The sequence below is a fragment of the Olea europaea genome, unplaced genomic scaffold (assembly GCF_002742605.1).
Source record: "Olea europaea var. sylvestris unplaced genomic scaffold, O_europaea_v1 scaffold1500, whole genome shotgun sequence".
Lineage (NCBI taxonomy): Eukaryota > Viridiplantae > Streptophyta > Magnoliopsida > Lamiales > Oleaceae > Olea > Olea europaea.
Window position 1 is genome coordinate 24138 of NW_019232571.1, and position 23855 is coordinate 47992.

General features: G+C 33.5%; 1 protein-coding gene across 2 annotated transcripts; it reads left to right on the forward strand.

Annotated features, from left to right (window-relative positions):
* Positions 1–673: 673 nt before the first annotated feature.
* Positions 674–5243, forward strand: LOC111376388. Of its 2 annotated transcripts, none has more exons than XM_022999348.1 (3): positions 674–1101; positions 3532–4283; positions 4530–4736. In XM_022999348.1, exons 1-3 carry the CDS (start codon positions 814–816, stop codon positions 4600–4602), a joined length of 1113 nt encoding a protein of 370 aa, XP_022855116.1. In that variant the 5' UTR covers positions 674–813; the 3' UTR covers positions 4603–4736. The 2 variants fall into 2 exon arrangements, with proteins under 2 accessions (XP_022855116.1, XP_022855115.1); XM_022999347.1 differs by having other exon boundaries at positions 678–1101; positions 4534–5243.
* Positions 5244–23855: the final 18612 nt, after the last annotated feature.

The window sequence follows — 23855 nt, forward strand, 5'->3', positions numbered from 1 at the left end:
AAAGACAGAACTTACAACCCAATAAAGTAGGGATTGAACAGTTTGGCTGGTTGAAGAATGATCAAGAACTTATAACCCAATAAGGCAGGGACGCCCAATATCATTTGCCACTCCAAGAATAGTTAATTGTTGCTGGTTGAAGCTAAGAATTGATTTTAGTAAAGGAGGGTATATGCACTCCTTGCTGCTATTTCTACCCAAACTACTGTGCCTAAACCTACCAATGGTGGTCTACTCCTTCCTTTTCAGCGACGCCATTCTTTTGGGAAGATTCTTTGATGGAAATTCTTCTTGTTACTCAACTCAACATTGAAATAAAGGGTTTACACATGAAGATTCTTAGATAAGGTATAAATAGAAAGAAGAGAGTGTGCCTGTACATTTCCTCTATACTTTTTGAAGAAAGTGTCCATGAATGCAATTTGTTTTCTATTTTTCTTTTCATTTCTTTTTGTTTTATTTTTATAGGAGGATAAAATTGTAAAAAATGAATTAAAAGGATGTTCAGCGCAAATAAAGGTGAAAGGCTGGGACAAAAAATGTCAAAAATTGAAAGGTAAAACACGGTTTCCACGATAAACTTGAAATGTAGAATCACCCATTACCCTAATAAAAAAAAAAATAATAAAAATCAAATAGTCTATTGTTCTGAATTCGGACCGTTGACCTGGACTTTTAATACTTTTGTGGGAGGAGTTTGTACGGTCCCGTCCTCCGCCCGCCACCGCTTCATCAAGATCACGGAAATCAAACTCTGAACCTTCATAAAATCAGCAAAAAAGTTCGCCAAAAATCACAGAAAAAAGAGGGAAAATGAAACCGGAAACGTTGACGCTAGTGCTCGTAAATCTAGCGGGAATAATGGAGAGAGCAGACGAAACATTGTTACCTGGAGTATACAAAGAGGTAGGAGAAGCACTCCACACCAACCCGGCTGGGCTCGGGTCATTGACCCTGTTCAGGTCAATAGTTCAGTGCTTTTGTTACCCTCTAGCCACTTACCTGGCTGTTCGGTACAACCGTGCGCATGTAATTGCCTATGGGGCTTTCCTTTGGGCCGGCGCTACCTTCCTCGTTGCCTTCTCCTCCACCTTCTTCCAGGTGGGTGTTATTTTACTTCGTTTTAATCAATTTATTCACTTCGAGTAGTTGATGATTTTGATTATGTTTTAGGAATTTGAAAATTTTTGAATTCTTCTGTTATTATTATTTTGATAGAACTGATTCATCGTTAGATTTCCTTTATTTTTTCATTAGAATAAATGGATTTGAATTGGAAGTGAAAGAAAGTTTCTTTGGTATTAGAATTGTGTTTGAATTCGAACTTCCAAGTTGAAAGCTTCAATTATATTTAGTTGATACGTTTTACTTTTTTGTGCTTAAATCACTAAGAAAACTCCTTGATCACATTAAGGATATTTACAAATCATGCAAACTTGAAAGCATTATAGTATACTGCTAATGTGCATATGCATTATAACTTGTTGTGTTGGTAAGATCATTTACTCAGATACAACTAGGTGAAAACCACGGTTTATGATACGTAGGGCAAATGGCTCATCATCTCGGCTGCTACCACGATCGTGCTGGAGTATGTGGCATAATTTAGTCACAGGCTGCATAAATAAATTAATAATTAACATTTAATTAGAATAAGAGAAGATTGAGCTCTTATTGCATTAGTACTTCATAAGACCTCTATATATTGAAACAGGAATAACCTCCATGTAGCCATTAAAAAAATTTAATCCCTACTTGGGCCAATTATAAATAAGAATAAACTCTACATTAAAGAGAACACAAACTTTTAAGATGACTTTGCATATTTGAAACTTTACATAGATACATGTAGTATTTTTTTGGAACTGTGTCTATCTCTTTTATTATTGTTACATATATTAATTATTACTGTAGTGCATGCTTTACCTCTATACCACTTGCACTAAGGATAATTGAGGCAAAACAATAATTTTTTAATTAAACCTCTATTAAGTTATAACCTCCTCATAATAATAAAATTATTTTGGTCCCAACATTATTAACGTGTACCTAATTGTGGAACCTGTCTTGGTGGGTCGAAGTCAACTTGGGAGTCACATTTTGTCTAAAGGAGATTCGTATACTTGTTGTTTTTGTTAATTACAATAATATAGTTGCAATGTTTTCATATCATAATCCTTATTAAAATATTACACAACTCCAAATTTGTTGAAAACAAGGATTAGTTAGTTTTTTGTAATCTTTAGTAAAAATACTTGTTCTTTTAGAGCATGCACACTTTTGATGTGTATGACATATTCAGTCCGTAATCTCAATTAGTATGAGCAAGTGAACTTTTATGGCACAAATTCTTAGCTTTAGAGCTAACATAGCAAGATTCTACATTTTGAGTTTTCTTTGGTCGGGCCACTTTGACAGGGCTTTTGAAAATAAAAAATTGCTTCAGACACTAATAAGTTGTTTTTGAACTTGTTTGAATAATTTTCTAAAAGTGTTCTGTCTAGTTAGGATAACTTTTAGAGAAAGTTGGCTTAAGGTGGGTTCATCAAAAAACTCTTCTACAAGAAGTAGAAGCAAAAATAGAAGCTCTGCCAAAAAGACCCTAAGTTTACAAGTGATTATTGGGTATTGTATATCTGGTGAAGAATTCTACATTATATTTTGAATGGTGTTTCTTTGAGATGAATTTCACAAGTGTCAAAAAACAGTCCACTGGCAGAAGTAGCCTTAGTAACATAATGTTTGTAAGAAGTACAATGCGCAGTTAAAATATTCATAATAAGAATTGAAAAGTATAAAAATCATGTCATAATTGGCTGATGATAAATTGCTGATGTAGAAAGTTCTCTTAGCAAAAAATTATAGGAGGATAACCTCGAGTACCTTGAGATTTATCTGAAATGGGAATATGAATAGACAATTGTCTTTGGGCGGGGACTGCAGAAAGTGGTGTGCATTATAATTTGGAAAATTTAATATACTTAATGGAGTAGAGGACATCATTGCGCATAAGATTGTATACTAGGATCAACATGCAGTGATACACATTGAATAGAAATTTTTTAAGTTCTTCATACATTGGCTGCCAGGATAATGAAGATAGCCACAGTATTTAAAAGCTTAAGCATGTAGCATTGTATTCATAGATGCATCGATCCATTTAGTGCTCTTAAAATTAGATTACAGTTGCCAGTTGAGATGACAAATGTATGTTTTTGGGCAAGTATAACACATCAGTCCTTTCCAATTCGATATGCCGAAATTTTGCCTCTCATAGTATGAGGATAAGATTTCAGGTCTTGGTAGTTGAGCCCTGGATAGGACCTAACACCTACCGTTATCACTATGAATGACTGTCCACATCAAAGAACTTAAAAGAAAGATGTGTATTGGCTGGGGTTTTGGTGGTTGCACTCACGTGTGTGCGCACGGATGGTTGCATTTTGAGTTATATGGCAATTTGGTAGTGCTGAAGTTCTTCTTTCAACCTTGTCAGATGTCATCTTACATTTTCTCATTTTTGTTGCCTAGGTGGCTTTATCTAGAGCTTTGAATGGGATTGGCCTTGCGATTGTTACACCTGCTATCCAGTCCCTTGTGGCCGACTCAACTGATGACAGCAGCCGTGGTATGGCTTTTGGATGGCTGCAGCTTACCAGTAACCTTGGTTCAATTCTTGGTGGATTATTTTCATTACTGATAGCGCCAGTTATTTTTATGGGAATCCCTGGCTGGAGAATTTCTTTTCATCTAGTCGGTGTAATAAGTGTGGTGGTGGGAATTTTAGTACGCATCTTTGCTAAGGACCCACACTTTCCAGAAGCTGATGCAAGAACTAGCGACGAAGTTCCTCGCAGATCCTTCATAGAAGAAGTTAAGGTTCTTATCGATGAAGCAAAATCAGTAATAAAGATTCGGTCCTTTCAAATTATTGTGGCTCAAGGTGTCACCGGTTCGTTTCCCTGGTCAGCTTTATCATTTTCCCCAATGTGGTTGGAGTTAACTGGCTTCTCTCACTCAAAGACTGCCCTTCTCATAGGTATTTTCATAGTTGCTAACTCTCTTGGGGGTTTGTTTGGTGGTAGGATGGGTGATATCCTATCTAAACGCCTTCCAAATTCTGGCCGGATAATTTTATCCCAGATAAGCTCGGCATCTGCTATTCCACTCACAGCGATTCTTTTCCGGTCCTTGCCAACCTATCCATCTACAATGTTCTTGCATGGTTTCGTCCTGTTAATTGCAGGTTTCTTCATATCTTGGAATGCTGCAGCAACAAACAAGTAAGACCTTCTAACTGACACTTCATTTCATCCCTTTCTCTTTTTAACTCTCCGACTATTTGTAATTTACTCATTCAGCATAGCAATTTTACAACGATAACCATGGATTTGTAGAAGAATTTCCTAATTTGTGAAGGGAGAATTATACCTTAAAGAGACTATTCAAGTATGAATATATTCTAATAATAATGATATGTTATACCTTTCAGAAGGTTATGATTGAATTGCTTTAATAATATGCTGTAGACAGTCCTATTTTTGCAGAGATAGTATCAGAGAAATCACGAACGAGTATCTATGCTTTGGACCGATCATTTGAGTCCGTGTTATCATCATTTGCTCCCCCAATTGTTGGACTACTGGCTCAGTATATTTACGGCTATAAGCCAGTTCCAGAAGGTTCTGAAGATATTGCCATGGATAGGGAGAATGCTACATCTTTGGCCAAGGCTCTTTTCGTTGCAGTCTCGATCCCAATGGCTCTATGTTGCATTATCTACTCTTTCCTCTATCGTTCCTATCCAAGAGACAGGGAGAGGGCTCAAATGAAAGCTCTGATAGAATCAGAAATGCAACTCGTGGATTTGGACTCTCCACATGCCAGAAGAGACCATTTTCAAGCTCAATCCTCTGAAACAAGAGATCTTGATGACAGAGTTGTCGTCGACATGCAATATGATAATGATGGACTTGATTTTGATGATGATAGTGAGGATGAGGATGACAAGAAGACGTTAGTAAGCCGACGGATAAAGTTTTCTGGCCTGGAGGAAATAGAATAGATCTTTTGGAGCTGCTTTGTTTTATTGTTAGAAGCCGGCTTGATATGCTAATTGACACCCGCCGAGATATCTAAAAACCATGCTGTTCTTCTTACAGAAATCTAACCTGACATTTTAAAAGTAGATGTATATCTCTCATTCTTCATTTTGTGTCTGCAAAATTTCTCTCTTTCTTCTCTGTCATTTTTATTTTTCTTATAATGCAAGACAAATGGCCAATACATACTTAAAAGCCCCAGATCGCATTGTCTTGACAACATGAATAGTGCCGTTGGGCATTTTCCCGAATGAAGGCGGCGCAAATACAGTGTTCCAAAAGAATAGCAATTTCATTTTTCTTCTTTATTTCTTCCTCTTCTCAATCATCTAAACAAATTAGAATAATTTTCTATTTCGCCCACATTTGTTCACCATTATTCAATGAAAACGAAACAGTGAATTTGGATTAAAGGAACTTTTCTGTTGGAAACCTTTGTGTGGGTATTCACAAGACCTTTCGAGAAAGAAACCGGTTTAGCAAACAAAATATAGAAAGGAACATATTTGGTTATGAACCTTATGACACTATAAGGCAATTGAAAGAGGCACATCACGAAAATTTTAAGATCTATCATTGGATTAAAAAGTCACTGGGCAAAGAGAAGAATCGTCAGCGTTGTAACGCTCCAAAACTCACATGGACAAAACGTCACTAGAATAATTGTACCTTAATTTAAAAAAAAGGTTTAATTAATTGTACTTTTAGCGGAAAACATAAAGATTTAATTTAAGAATTGACTTAGGAATTTTTTCTTTCCTAAACAATATAATTTTTCATGCATATTACCCTATTTTCTTACATGAGCAATGTTATGCATGTGTTTACCAAATAAATGAAAGGGTTTTATACAAATTTCCGTGTAAGCACATCTTTTAAACAATAAATAAGACTAAGCAGTTTTCTTTTTCTATTTCACATGGCAAGTAACAGCATATATTCTTTTGTATATTTATCGACTTCGAAACTTCAAGAAATTTTAAGGTAAAGTAGGAAGCCTCATATAATATAACATATCCAAAAATTGGGTTCCATCGATGACATATGAGGTACTAAAATTTTTTTCAAAACCCCACAACGATTTTGTTTAGGGGAAAAATCAGCACAATTTACTTAGAGAGACATAAAATTCTACACACTTCGGATTGACATGGTTTTAAGTTTATCTAGTAGCTAATCCATGATGCTATCAAGGCCTACAGATATCATCCTAAATTCCAAGAATGAATTATGAATTTTTGAAGTCAAGGGCAAAAGCAAATTTTTTAAAAAAACGGCAACAATAAACTTTTATCTCTAACATTAAATTTATTATTATTATTATTATTATTATTATTATTATTATTATTATTATTATTATTATTATTTTGGTGAGAAATGGAAACTTGTAAGTTAATTTCTATTAACCATAACTAATTTATGAAAAGATTCTTAGAGTAATTCCATAAATGATCTTCATCTAAATCTATTTATTTGAAACATGTAAATATTTTCCCCCTTTTCCATATTCAACTAAAAACGTTAATTTACCTTGCTTCTCCATAACATGCTGCACATTCACTACCATCATCTACGCCCCAAGTACAACGAATCAACATGTAGGAAAGGAATAAATTCATTAGTTGAAACTCAATAGACATCGTCGGTATATTTCGTTATCAAATTAGAATATTCAAACTATAAATTTATACTGTCGTACGTAGATGAATTTCTGAAAAAATCCAATTTCTATAGAATTGTCATAATACGAAGAGCCAGAATATAATCATTTTATATAATCATATAATAGGGCCGAAACACCGTACTTGAAGGCACCAATTCATTCATATTTGAAAGCGAAATAACCACTTGTACATCTAACTACCTTAATTTGAAGCTTTAAAATGGATGAAATTGGACGGTGAATATTGTTTCCCAACAATAGCTAATAGTTAAAAAAATCTACCTCTCTTTTTTCTCTCTTACTTTTGGAAATTTTTCTTGTTCATAATGTGTACCTCCATTTTGTAAATTGTAAATAGATACATATAATGGGGATATGAATGGTTTAGGGGAAATGAGAAGTTAAATCCTTAAAGGAAGATAGAAAAAAACCCCTTGTTTGAGCCACATTTTTGAATAGTGTATTGATGGAAAATGTGTGGTTAAAAAATAAAGAAAAGTTATGAATTTGTGTGTAATATTATTTTATTGAAAAATATGCGATTGAAGTGAGATTAAATCACTGTTCAAGAGTATATTTTGATGGAAAAATGGGGCTCAAACAAGGGCAAAATGAGTCTTTAACTTATTTTTCCCTTGCTTTTTACTTACTTAATAGAATAAGGAAATAACAATACAAATCCTAAATAAAACTTTAAATCCTCTTTTACTTATAATTTGGTCCTTTTGCAAAATAATGTGTGCAAATCTAGTTGAAAATACTTATCATACAAAAATAAATTTTCATTGTTTGGTCAAATCTTTGGAAAACATTACATTCCCTCCTACCTTAAAATAATTTTTCTTTTTAAAAATAACTTGCACGGTTGCTTCTTGAACTTCCATAGACTTAAATTTATTTAAGTGGAAATTACATGGGTCCAAGCCTTTTAAGTTTACAATGCAAACTTCAATCATGAAGGTTTTTTAAGCATAGTTCAAGTATTGAGTTTTATTAATTAAATATTAATTATTTTAATATTTAATAATTAATATTAATAATAAAATAGTAATCGAAGTCGTTCTTTCTCTCACTTTTCCCCCACTGCACCCACTATCTCCGGTTATTTCATTCTCACTCTAACCATTTCTATTACATTTTCCTCTTGTAATTTCCATTGGTCTCTATATTTCCAACCAAAATCGTTATATTCATTATATATTCCATTAGTTATTGGTAGAATATATTCATAGACAATTGAAGTTTTCATTGGCGATGTAAATGGCAAAATCCAAGGGTGCAGAAAGGGAAATTAATGTTGAAAAGTCGTTATAAAGAAGATGCAAGAGGAAGGGAGAGGGGAGCCTCGAAAAAACCCTACTGAAAAAGCACGCAGTAACTATACGAAAAGGGTTATCGAAGAATGTTATTTCATTCCTTTTTTTGTTTTTAATCTAAGTGATATACATGTGTACAAAAATGGTTGGATAGGATGTATTGAAGATCAATTGGAGAAACGTGATCGTTACCCTATTCGACTATATTCGTGATTGGAATGGGTTAGGGTTTAGAAATTGAATCCCATTTGTCATTGAAATTGATTTTTCCTTTTTAACTTTATGACTAATTTGTATTCTAACCATGAAGAGGCTACATGTGACCATGATGTGCGAATGTGATCGAAATTGTTATGAATCTGTGGCTTACTGCATAATAGTATATCATGCTTGTGATCGGATTGGAATGCGATGGTATTTTGCTTTTGTAATGTGTTATGAATTTGTGTTTATTATTATTATTATTATTATTATTATTATTATTATTATTATTATTATTATTATTATTATTATTATTATTATTATTATTATTATTATTATTTTGGTGAGAAATGGAAACTTGTAAGTTAATTTCTATTAACCATAACTAATTTATGAAAAGATTCTTAGAGTAATTCCATAAATGATCTTCATCTAAATCTATTTATTTGAAACATGTAAATATTTTCCCCCTTTTCCATATTCAACTAAAAACGTTAATTTACCTTGCTTCTCCATAACATGCTGCACATTCACTACCATCATCTACGCCCCAAGTACAACGAATCAACATGTAGGAAAGGAATAAATTCATTAGTTGAAACTCAATAGACATCGTCGGTATATTTCGTTATCAAATTAGAATATTCAAACTATAAATTTATACTGTCGTACGTAGATGAATTTCTGAAAAAATCCAATTTCTATAGAATTGTCATAATACGAAGAGCCAGAATATAATCATTTTATATAATCATATAATAGGGCCGAAACACCGTACTTGAAGGCACCAATTCATTCATATTTGAAAGCGAAATAACCACTTGTACATCTAACTACCTTAATTTGAAGCTTTAAAATGGATGAAATTGGACGGTGAATATTGTTTCCCAACAATAGCTAATAGTTAAAAAAATCTACCTCTCTTTTTTCTCTCTTACTTTTGGAAATTTTTCTTGTTCATAATGTGTACCTCCATTTTGTAAATTGTAAATAGATACATATAATGGGGATATGAATGGTTTAGGGGAAATGAGAAGTTAAATCCTTAAAGGAAGATAGAAAAAAACCCCTTGTTTGAGCCACATTTTTGAATAGTGTATTGATGGAAAATGTGTGGTTAAAAAATAAAGAAAAGTTATGAATTTGTGTGTAATATTATTTTATTGAAAAATATGCGATTGAAGTGAGATTAAATCACTGTTCAAGAGTATATTTTGATGGAAAAATGGGGCTCAAACAAGGGCAAAATGAGTCTTTAACTTATTTTTTCCCTTGCTTTTTACTTACTTAATAGAATAAGGAAATAACAATCCTAAATAAAACTTTAAATCCTCTTTTACTTATAATTTGGTCCTTTTGCAAAATAATGTGTGCAAATCTAGTTGAAAATACTTATCATACAAAAATAAATTTTCATTGTTTGGTCAAATCTTTGGAAAACATTACATTCCCTCCTACCTTAAAATAATTTTTCTTTTTAAAAATAACTTGCACGGTTGCTTCTTGAACTTCCATAGACTTAAATTTATTTAAGTGGAAATTACATGGGTCCAAGCCTTTTAAGTTTACAATGCAAACTTCAATCATGAAGGTTTTTTAAGCATAGTTCAAGTATTGAGTTTTATTAATTAAATATTAATTATTTTAATATTTAATAATTAATATTAATAATAAAATAGTAATCGAAGTCGTTCTTTCTCTCACTTTTCCCCCACTGCACCCACTATCTCCGGTTATTTCATTCTCACTCTAACCATTTCTATTACATTTTCCTCTTGTAATTTCCATTGGTCTCTATATTTCCAACCAAAATCGTTATATTCATTATATATTCCATTAGTTATTGGTAGAATATATTCATAGACAATTGAAGTTTTCATTGGCGATGTAAATGGCAAAATCCAAGGGTGCAGAAAGGGAAATTAATGTTGAAAAGTCGTTATAAAGAAGATGCAAGAGGAAGGGAGAGGGGAGCCTCGAAAAAACCCTACTGAAAAAGCACGCAGTAACTATACGAAAAGGGTTATCGAAGAATGTTATTTCATTCCTTTTTTTGTTTTTAATCTAAGTGATATACATGTGTACAAAAATGGTTGGATAGGATGTATTGAAGATCAATTGGAGAAACGTGATCGTTACCCTATTCGACTATATTCGTGATTGGAATGGGTTAGGGTTTAGAAATTGAATCCCATTTGTCATTGAAATTGATTTTTCCTTTTTAACTTTATGACTAATTTGTATTCTAACCATGAAGAGGCTACATGTGACCATGATGTGCGAATGTGATCGAAATTGTTATGAATCTGTGGCTTACTGCATAATAGTATGTCATGCTTGTGATCGGATTGGAATGCGATGGTATTTTGCTTTTGTAATGTGTTATGAATTTGTGTTTTGGAATATGTTCCCAATCCATTGTGTTATGAATCTGTGACCATGATGTGTTCTGAATGGGTTACGTATCTGTGACTATGATGTGTGGGGAAGACGAGGCATAGCAAAGGCTAAGGCAATGGAAGCAAGACTGAGTCCCTGTGGAGAAGGCCAATTTTGCTTTGGTATGAATCTGTGGCTTGACTGCATAAATTGCATAACAGTATGTTATGCCTTTGAGCTTATTGAAATAGGTTGAGGTTTTACTTTTGTAATGTGTTATGAATTTGTGTTTTGGAATGTGTTCCAAATTCATTGTATCATGAATTGTGTATTGGAATATATTCCCAATCCATTGTGTTGTGAATCTGTGACCATGATGTGTGAATGTGTTATGAATATATGGCCTGACTGCATAACAGTATGTTATGCCTTTGAGCTGACTGGAATGGGTTGGGGGTTTCTATTTCGGAATATTATAAATTTGTGTTTTGGAATGTGTTCTCAAATCAATGTTTTATGTATCTATCAACACGATGTGTTCTGAGTGGGTTATGAATTTGTGACCATGACGTGTCAATGTGTTATGAATTAGTGGTTTAACTGCATACCGGTATGTTATGTCTATGACCTGACTGGAATGGATCGGTGGTTTTGCTTTTGGAATATGTTCTCAATCTATTGTGTTATGAATATGTGACCATGATATGTTCTGAATGAGTTATGAATCCTTGATCATAACGTGTGAATGTTTTATGAATCTGCATAATGTGACTATAATGTCACCAACATTTTATAAATATGTGGTCTCAGTGCGACTTTATTTATGTCTGTGACCTTGTTAAAAAATGTGTAACAACGTGATTTTTAATACAAGCATTTAACATTGTGTCTATACTTAATGTAGGTTTGGAAATTCAAAATACCAGAAGAGTGCTAGTTTCCAGGAAAGATTATAACCTCAGTCAGTAAGGGTGTTCTAACCACCATTCAGACAATGTTAAGCCAATGACAGACACTTATATTGATGGACACCTGCTTTGCCCATTTATTGGATTGCCATGAAATTGTGATACAACTGCAATTGATTCACTAGTTCCTTATGAGGCAGGTTTATCACCTGAATGACCAAGAAATGTGGTTTTATGTGTCCGAGCGATATGTCTGGTTCTCTATATCAGACGAGCAACCATCATTTGCCAAGTTGGAAGGACCTGACTGATACTTTAATCCTAATGCAAAGTTTCAGTAATCATTATGTACTTAGTAATCATCTGTTGACATTAAATTTCTCTAATCTATATCGTTCTGCAGATTGAGATTTGTGATTTGGAACCCTCGAAAACTGAAATGGCTATGCCATACATGAATCGCGTGCAGTACAAAAAGCCAGTTCAACCAAAGTTCTCACGTGACAGCCGCAGAGATAAGAGTAGGATAGAAAGGTCAGTTGATCGTACCGGTATGAGTGGAAAGTCAAGTCCATCAGTGCTATTGCTAACAGACAGTAGTGTTTGACAGGCTCGTGTTCCCGACGACAACGATGATGATTTCGTTGATCCTCCTCTAAGATGGCAGGAGACATCTCTCCTTGAAAAATCCCTGATTGAGGAATGCTCGTTAGTTGCTCATCATTCTCCGAAGGAACAACAATCTCATGAGGCTCAATGGTGTGATGTAAGTTGTTAATTTATTTAGCTGTAAAACAATTATATCATTGGTCATAGACCATTAGTTTCAAGTCATATGTGGTTTAGATCAAGTCACAAATGACACATTTGTGTTGTTAGTGTGCAATATAAGTTCCTAGTGGTCACAAGTCATATATAATAAGTTTAATTGTTTTATCAGATGTTTGAGGAGTTGAGGATACAAATATCTGAATTGAAGTCCTAGAATAAAGTGTTAATTGGGGAGCCTGATGAATTAAGTCTCAGATGTCATCAGTGAATACTGAGCAAACGATGAAGATGAATTACATAGTCCAAATGCAATTTGGCATAAAAAGTGACTTGATAGAGATGAGGACAAACATGCAATTTCTGTTAGAAACAGTATCAAACAATGATTTCTAGTTCTATGGATGTAATTATAAGACGGTTTGGTCATAAAAAAAGTGGTCATGGAGTTGGAGATAAAGATCTTCTAGTTGTTGGAGGATTTGATAAGACCCAGGAGGTAGTTACATTACATTTCCACATTTCGACAATAGTTACTTTTGACATTTGAAACATTCTCTTATTTTGTGTACAGGTAAAAATTGTGGAACTAAATGTTGACGGGAAAGGAAATGGCAAAATGGGCCCAAATGATGATTTTAGTCTGTCGTATACTCTTGAATCACCATCATTTGGTTGGGGTTGGATCTACACAACCTGACATTTTACATTTCGAAGACATTCAGAAGCATGTAGATTCGATAATATTGGATGTGGTGACAGCAATTAAAAATGTTGATACCGAGGTATTCATAAATTTAAGATTCACACAACACGTAGTTCATAGCTAGTAAATTATCATAGGTCACAGATCACACTCATATGCTGGATATTCACAGGTCACAAATCACACTTATATGCTGGATGTTCACTGGTCACAGATCATAACTAGTAAATGGTTATAGGCACAGTTCATATGCTGCATGCTAAATTAAGATGTGACTTGTCACAAATTCAGGATTCACAAAATGCATGTACTGGTAAATGGCCATAGGTTATAGGTTACACATATACTTACTAACCACATCACAGTCAGTTCTTAGGTCATACTTCATCTGCTGGATGTTCACAGGCCACAGTTCATAACTAGTAAATGGTTGTAAGCTACAGTTTATATGTTGCACGCTAAACTGAATAAATGTACACAGTTTATATGTTGCACGCTAAACTGAATAAATGTACATAAACTAACTTGTGACCTGTTACAACGTTACTCAGGGATCGCTTACTGCTGAACCAACTTCCGAACTGTCAGTTAAGCGAGTCTCAAGGCATGCGAAGATGTTGTAGTCTCCATTTGTAGCTGAGAAGGAAAGTTATTCAAACATGATGATAATGTTGTTTTTGAAAATTACAAAGGCCACATTGATGATGTTGATAGATTAGCATTCATGGGTTAATTGCAAATAGGGTACAAACCAAAAACCAAGCATGTTTATTTCGTATCCATTTGTTAATTTTAATCAATAACTTACTGTAACACAATAACTTAATTTTTCATATTGGTCATAGGAAAAAGTTTACCGATGACGATGATAGTATCAAACCTGCTTTTGTTATTGGTTCATGCCCAGTAGGTCATAAGTCCTGGTTCTACTAACTTCTAAATTCAGAGTCATCTTTGACCAGTTCGATATTATTACATTTCTCTACTCATATAAGTCTAATTAGTCACAGAACGTATATACAGTTCACAAATAGCAAGACACAGTTACCTCATCGTGTGTACACAAATTGTAGTCCATAGTCACAAATTCCTGTTATATCTTGTTTAGATAGATGGTTCATATAAACAAGTCCCATTTCACATTACTGAGATTTTTTTCCTTTTTATTGAAATAGCACATGGATGCATGCTTTTATTACATTCGCTAGGTAGCAAAACTTAGCAACAAAGTGATATTTAGAGCTACAATGATCGACTCCTAGTTTCAGAATAAGATCAAAGACATATACCCTGCTTTCCTAAAGGATCCTAATGTTCTGATGTCAGAGTCTAGCCTTATTGATGTTGTAATAGGTCACAGCCTTCCGTTGAGTACACCGCGGGCCGATGTTGACTATGTGTTCATGTCATTACTGCCCACCAACAAAGATCACTGGATGCTTGGTTTTTTTACAATTCAGAAGCCATACGTTGATGGTGTTCAATTCATTAGGCAAAAGTTGCCGTGACTGGAAAGTTGTACAAGGTATCGAGCCATTTGTAAAAATCTTGCCTGCTTTAATGAATAATCTTGGAATTTCAAAAAAGGACCCTGATTATCATAAACCCAATTGCAATGAATTGAAGGTTACTATCGATAGTACCTACCTTAACAGAAAAATGGGTAAATTTGTGACAAAGAGTACAATGTGTATAACTTTTAAAAAAATCCATTCGTAACATTTTGTCTTGTACTGTTTTGCAGTCACGATTGCGGGATCTTTGTGATTTTATATGCGTTATATATCTTCTGTGAAGACAGAGAGTCCATTTCACATACATTTGATGATAGCAAGTGTAGAATGGCCATTGCCACACTGCTGTAAAGCATCCAGAGATATACGTGAAGAGGGCGAGGCAACCTACAAAAGGGGAGGAGATTGTCATGGAATGAAAATAGGCTGTGAAATATATAAATGAAGTTGATGCTATAGTTTTGTACATGTTACAAATATTTGTATTTTCTGCTGAATGGAGGTGATTGCAATGAATACTAACTTGTTACTGTAAGCTTTGATTTTTAATACATAAATGCTACATGTTTCTGCTCATAATATTATCTTGGTTATATATTATTGCAACAATTCAAATTTGTTTTAGCTCAAAATATTACATGTCTTTGATGTCTGATAACCATGTCATAACAAAAACATTGCATTTCACAGGTCCTTGGATATTTTACGTCTCTTATGTGACACAAGTCACTTCTCACACAACACAATACATTGCATTTCTCATGTATAGAGTCTGATGTGTCATATGACACATGTCACAAGTACACAACACAAGACATATATCTGTTGAGACAGCCACATGTTAAACCACATAGGACATAAGTCACATGTTACACAACACATCATATATATTTGCTGGAGAAGATAGTCACATATATGTCACTTTTGTTGTAAAGGTAGTCACCTATATGTCTCACACCTCAGGTCACAGGTAGTTATGAGATAGAATTGAATTGAAACATGTATTTTGATGTCTGATGACCATGTCATAACAAAAAAATTTCATTTCTCCAGTGTATCTTGATATCTGTCATATGATGCAGATAGCATGTCATGGAACATAGAACACATATCTGTTGGAAAAGGTTACGTGTTATGATAAATATGTCCCATTTTATGACCTGAATTGAAGTTGTAGTCAAATATATGTAACTCATAAAACAGGTCACATCTGGTTATCAAACATCTATAGAATTCAAACATAGGTCACAGTTTCTTATCATAACAACTGTGCAGATGTCGAAACTCATTTGTACTTGAAAACATAATGGTCACAAGTAATTTCATTGTACTATTTCAATGAATGCTTGAAATAAAAGAATATGATATATCTATAATCTATATGTATCATCTTTTGACTTTTACTTTCATTTGTGTTACTTTCCCTGTCATGCTAGTTTAATGGAGCCACACTTGAGTATCTTCTACAGTTGTGACCATGTCCTCCACAACGATCACATTTTATTGTTGGTTTCCCTTCTTTGGATGATCTTTTCTTCTTCTCAGTAGGTCTTCTAAAACTCCTCTTCTAGTTATGAATTGACACAATTTTGGATGGTACTTCTTCAGGCACTGTCCATTTATTCTGATTCCCAATAGGATATATAGAATACTGGTATTTATTTACGTAAGCATCTCTTGTGTAATAATAAGAACAGTAAGCATATGGATCCTTCCTTGTATTTTCAATTACAATCAAGGCATGAGGACATGGTAACAAATCAACTTGTAGCATCCTGCATCTACATGTACGTTGTTCAATATCAACAAAAAAGGTCGACTTTTTGTCGCTGACAAAAAATACTGACTAGTTGGAAAGAGATATTTGTGAGAATGTAAAAACAGTAGTAGTATCATGTCACATTTGTGATATCACAGGTTAATATATCAGGTCACATGCATTTATATTCATTGCACATACACTTAGGTCCAGGTCACATATGCAAATGGTGCATACAAATATCTTCTGTCACAAATGTACAGTTCATGTCACATGCATTTATGGTGAGTCACATACATGAATTTTAGTGTCAGAGTAATAAAGTTACCCTTAAGTGCCTTAACTCTATACTTATTTTCCTCATCCCCTTCTCATACTTGCTTGACAATTTCGTAAAAGTTCCACGTGCGTCATCTCTATGTTTACAAAACTAAGATTGTACAGTTTGCCACAATAACTCTTAGCAACGTGGCTGCCTTTGTCACGGTATTAACTGATTCTACGATGTTCGAAGTCATTTTAGAGTATCTGTTTGCTGGCATATGGATTCGTGACCACTTTTCGAGTCTAACATCTGCCTGCAAATACATGTCATATTGATTAATATCATATAAATGACATACGTGACCAATTTTTTGTATGTGAAAATGTCATCAGACGTAGTATACTACCAAGTAACCAGTAATCTTCTCATTCATTGTGTCAAGTTGTCGCATGTTATATTCAAATTCTTCTAATGTATAAACGCGGACAACCGAGTTGAATGCTTGTGTAACATTTTCACAAGATTTCCCATAATAAGATTTCAAGTTTTGCAACAAATGATACGTACATAATCCCATGATAAGTCCCAGGATATACATATTCTATTGTATTTTTTTATACTCATGTGACGGTCCGATACAAAACATAGTCCTTCTTTGTGCTTTGATTTTTAATACATAAATGCTACATGTTTCTGCTCATAATATTATCTTGGTTATATATTATTGCAACAATTCAAATTTGTTTTAGCTCAAAATATTACATGTCTTTGATGTCTGATAACCATGTCATAACAAAAACATTGCATTTCACAGGTCCTTGGATATTTTACGTCTCTTATGTGACACAAGTCACTTCTCACACAACACAATACATTGCATTTCTCATGTATAGAGTCTGATGTGTCATATGACACATGTCACAAGTACACAACACAAGACATATATCTGTTGAGACAGCCACATGTTAAACCACATAGGACATAAGTCACATGTTACACAACACATCATATATATTTGCTGGAGAAGATAGTCACATATATGTCACTTTTGTTGTAAAGGTAGTCACCTATATGTCTCACACCTCAGGTCACAGGTAGTTATGAGATAGAATTGAATTGAAACATGTATTTTGATGTCTGATGACCATGTCATAACAAAAAAATTTCATTTCTCCAGTGTATCTTGATATCTGTCATATGATGCAGATAGCATGTCATGGAACATAGAACACATATCTGTTGGAAAAGGTTACGTGTTATGATAAATATGTCCCATTTTATGACCTGAATTGAAGTTGTAGTCAAATATATGTAACTCATAAAACAGGTCACATCTGGTTATCAAACATCTATAGAATTCAAACATAGGTCACAGTTTCTTATCATAACAACTGTGCAGATGTCGAAACTCATTTGTACTTGAAAACATAATGGTCACAAGTAATTTCATTGTACTATTTCAATGAATGCTTGAAATAAAAGAATATGATATATCTATAATCTATATGTATCATCTTTTGACTTTTACTTTCATTTGTGTTACTTTCCCTGTCATGCTAGTTTAATGGAGCCACACTTGAGTATCTTCTACAGTTGTGACCATGTCCTCCACAACGATCACATTTTATTGTTGGTTTCCCTTCTTTGGATGATCTTTTCTTCTTCTCAGTAGGTCTTCTAAAACTCCTCTTCTAGTTATGAATTGACACAATTTTGGATGGTACTTCTTCAGGCACTGTCCATTTATTCTGATTCCCAATAGGATATATAGAATACTGGTATTTATTTACGTAAGCATCTCTTGTGTAATAATAAGAAGAGTAAGCATATGGATCCTTCCTTGTATTTTCAATTACAATCATGGCATGAGGACATGGTAACAAATCAACTTGTAGCATCCTGCATCTACATGTACGTTGTTCAATATCAACAAAAAAGGTCGACTTTTTGTCGCTGACAAAAAATACTGACTAGTTGGAAAGAGATATTTGTGAGAATGTAAAAACAGTAGTAGTATCATGTCACATTTGTGATAAATATGTCACAGACATATATCTTATGTCACAGGTTAATATATCAGGTCACATGCATTTATATTCATTGCACATACACTTAGGTCCAGGTCACATATGCAAATGGTGCATACAAATAGCTTCTGTCACAAATGTACAGTTCATGTCACATGCATTTATGGTGAGTCACATACATGAATTTTAGTGTCAGAGTAATAAAGTTACCCTTAAGTGCCTTAACTCTATACTTATTTTCCTCATCCCCTTCTCATACTTGCTTGACAATTTCGTAAAAGTTCCACGTGCGTCATCTCTATGTTTACAAAACTAAGATTGTACAGTTTGCCACAATAACTCTTAGCAACGTGGCTGCCTTTGTCACGGTATTAACTGATTCTACGATGTTCGAAGTCATTTTAGAGTATCTGTTTGCTGGCATATGGATTCGTGACCACTTTTCGAGTCTAACATCTGCCTGCAAATACATGTCATATTGATTAATATCATATAAATGACATACGTGACCAATTTTTTGTATGTGAAAATGTCATCAGACGTAGTATACTACCAAGTAACCAGTAATCTTCTCATTCATTGTGTCAAGTTGTCGCATGTTATATTCAAATTCTTCTAATGTATAAACGCGGACAACCGAGTTGAATGCTTGTGTAACATTTTCACAAGATTTCCCATAATAAGATTTCAAGTTTTGCAACAAATGATACGTACATAATCCCATGATAAGTCCCAGGATATACATATTCTATTGTATTTTTTTATACTCATGTGACGGTCCGATACAAAACATAGTCCTTCTTTGTGCCCATAAACTTTCCTAAAGTTCTCCAAAAATCATCTCCAAGATTTATCGTTCTTATTGTCTCCAATTCCAAAAGCAAGAATATATATGCTGTTATTTGCTCTTGAGTACATGCTGTGAAAATAGTACCTCCATAATGACCATTCAAGTAAGTACCATCAACCACAACCATGGGTCTATAATGCTCCCATCTTTGTATTGATGCACTAAGTGCCATACTATATTTGAACCTATTGTGATTATTCACTTCAAGTTCTGTGATCATACCAGGATTCTTTTGTTGGAGCATGTAGAAGAAGTTTGGTATTTTACCAAATGATTCGGCTGTATTACCACTAATCATTCTCAAAGTTTGTTCGCGAGATCTCCAAACTTTCGAATAATTCAAATAAATTTCGAAAGTATGCACCATATCATTGCATATATCCTTCGGAGTATATATAGTACGTGACAATGTGTATTTATATTTAATGATAGATAACACAACCGAAGTTGATACTTACATGTGTAACCCCAACACTATATTTGATGGATGACGTGTTATTGCAAGCACCCAAAAATAATAAAATATACACTTCCAAAAAATGTATGCAGTAGTGAAAGTAAGGATCGTTCCCATGAAAAGTGATTAGTCTAATTTTATGCAATGTTAACAATAACGAGTGATTTTGTTTGTGATGAAATCAATTCTTACTAAAAACAATGCAGTTTAATAAATTGAATTAAATCAATAGAACGAATCTTGATCCAAGTCAATATCCACCGTAGGAATTTCAAACTGATCATGGATCTATGAATGATTATCAATTTATATTTTTGCATTCATCGCTGTAATTTATTTTTTCTATTTCTCTTTAGTTGTAACTAATCGGAAAACAAGCGATCCAATCAATCCTTATTATTAAATAACCCAAGAAAAGCACTTAAGATTTAATTTAATAATAGCATTGAAAACTAGAGAAATCGATGAAACTAAACAACACAATCACACGTGGTTATGTTTAATTTAATCAAATATCCTTCATAGAATTTAATAACCTCTAAAGCAGCGGTTAATCAAACTCTAGTTGCTTCATAATGTCAAAGATATTAAACAATTACGTATTTGTTCTTTAAACAAGTAATTGATTGTGATACATGAATATCTAATAGGCCTCTTAGAATTCATATATAACAACTATGAAATCATGCATAGAAAAATATTCAATACATAAGATATGAATGAAAATAATGAAATTTATTTAGATCTCACAGTTTGAATCGTTCGTAGGCTTCAATATCCTTCGATCAAGAGATGATATTTAGCAATACATCAATAATTATTAAGCAAAAAGAGAGAAAAGTCTATGGTCCGTTCTTCGCCTCCAAATATACGTAGAATATAAGATTTTTAGGTCAAAAAGGAGGTTAACTTCGTTCTGACGTCTTTAGGTATATATATGATATTAAAAATATTGTTTCCATGTAGAATTTCATTAGAATGAGAAAACTGGCCCGTTACAGAAATTTTGGCCTACGCTCGCAAGCCATACATTTCATTGTGCGCGCCACTTTGTTGTTTTGCTCTCTGTATGCAAGCATAAGATCTCGCTCCGCGCCACTTTAAGGCCCAGCGCGTGCAGTATAAAATAATTTCAATTGTTGCACTTTGATCCCTGAACATTCATCTTCTCTTTTCTTTGCTTCTTTTTCTTGTTTTCCTTTTTCTAACAATTTGAGTGTTTCATCAATTGATCTTCAAATCTTTCACTCATTCGTTTTGCCTTCCGGTTCAACTTTTGGATAATCGCATTTTAGTCCTTCAACTTTTGATTTCTTTCACTTTAGTCATTTTTCGCTCTTTTCTTCTAATTTATGCCATCATTATCTATTTGTAACCTAAATCAAAATATAAGGGTACTTATTACATTTAGGCGTTAATTAATCACAAAACACCAACATTAATGGATGAAAAACATGACATTTTATGTTTTATCTATGGACACGTATGACTAACAATCTTTCGAACCTTAAATAGATTCGTTTTACCCCATTTTGATGATGTACATATCCAACTACATCCAACATGTGAATACCTTACAACATATTCTTTCTTGTTAGATCTTTCAACCATAAACTCAAACACGTTCTGTATGGCAAAAAAGGACAGGCTCAGTTTCAAAATATCTTTATCACGGACGACCCTTCCTTCTGCTACCTCCCTAGCATCAACTACTGATACAATTGTGACTTTAGTGTCACATATGTAACCCATTGCTTTAATTGATGCTTCGTATATGTCTGATGTCATGTCCCGCAACGTACACAGCTCACCACTAGAATGTGCATTAATTGGCACTGTGGTAGATGTATTATCAATTTCTGCATCTGTAACATCAATTATTAATGGATATATATGGCAGGTTCACGTTCCATATCCTTTAATAGAATGTATGATAGGTCATTTTTATCCTGATTGCTGGCAAATCATCGTTCATCACATACTTCAATGAAACTGCTACCTTCATAGGATCCAGATCAAATTCTGTCGTAATTGTGTCCATAAGCTTTACATAACTGCAATTGCGGTCCACCAATGCCAACGACGATTGTGATCCATTTAACAAATATACGTGCAAGTACACCATTTTCTACAAGTTAAAATTAACATCAATATTGGCCTCGCGATAAAAGTAATACAATTCATAGTGTCCATACAGGTATGCCCATAATATAATACATGTCACATTTTATAAGAACTCAGAATCTTGAAAGCAAATGCAAGACACATACTTATTATATAAAATACAATGCATATGTGCCCAAATTGAATATCACAATGGGTGAAGCATCGGTCACATTTTCAAATAAGTCAGTTATTTGCTACCAAATACAAGTCACATACATATCGAATAGCATACAGGGCACATATACTAAATACAGGTCATATACATATCACAAAGAAGTCTCAAGTGTTCGAATTGAATGTGATAGTGGTGAAATATAGGTCACATACAATACAGGCCACATGTGCTCAAATTGAATACAACAATGGGTGAAACATAGGCACAATTCATTTATTACCACTCTCATATCAAATTCTATCAACTACACACAGCACACGCATGAGTCATATATATGGAAAGTAAGTAATATGTTATGAGAGTTGTGTGACATGTAAATTACAAGTTATGCTGATTATGTGAATGCAAAGTTATCATCGTGTTTAGAGCATTGAATGCATGATTCGAACAATTGAAGTGATTACGAGTAGTTTTGGTCGGCGACGATTGGCACTCGTGCGACTACCATTGATTTTTTTCCTGAAACTGTGACTGTATGATCAATTACTTCCTATAGCATTGAATTTGTGACTACAACATTCGAACCAGGTGAACAAAATAATAGGATTTTACCTGAATTGTCTTCTCCGGCTATTATTTTCAGTTTCTAAAATCTAAGAGGTAATCTGTGACGTGAAATATCAGTGTTCACTTAAATCTTCGAATTTGATATCGAAATCAATCAGCACAATTACCTGCTTCATCGTGAAAACTTGAAATCCAGTTGAATTTTTAATTTTAGAATGTGTTTGTATTGAAGGGAATCCTGTTATACCAGGAAAGCAATTTTTTCCCTTTATTTAAGGCATATTGAAGTAGTATTAAGCTTTCACTTCTTATGTAGGCCGAGCATAAGGTTTGTTTATAAGCTAGGCTCATAGCTGGCACGTGGTGCTAGATCATCACAAAAATTGAACCTAATTTCATTTTATTTTGGGCTTCTACAAGAGCGGTTTCAAAGCGAGATTGTCGTTTGTTTCTCTATCTATCAAAATTTCCTTCTTTGCTTCTTTTGTTAAAATAGGATCATTTTGAAGAATGTGCGGTTAAAAAATAAGAAAAAATTTAAGTTAATGTGCAATATATTTTATAATTTATTGTGAAAATATGTGATTTAAAATGATTTTGAAAAAAAAAAAGCGTTTTAAAATAATGGTAGACAAATAGATGTGAATATGCACAAGTCTCAAAATTTGCAAGTCTAAATTCATTGTTACTGCAATTAAAAAAATACTATTTTTTTTTTTTTACCTAACATGGATTTAAAATTTCATTTTTTAAGTCCTTAGAATTTGATTTTCTTGTTCTAGTTTACTCTACCCATTCTTTAATAATAACTAGTTGGGAAGACGCAGCATCTAAAACTCATTCTATATAACATGGATTGCTATCTAAGAGGAATAGAAGTTGAAAGGTTTATATATGTGATATTGATGTCAAATAAATAGACATTCAAGTTCAAATTAGTATTTAATCTATTCTATGAATTGATATTTAAGCATTATTTATTTTCTTAAAATAAAACAAAATCATGTTTAAACTTAAAAAAAAAATGGAAATGAAATATTGATTTTGTTAGTAAATCTGTCTAAGATAGGGTTAATTCCACCAATGACCACC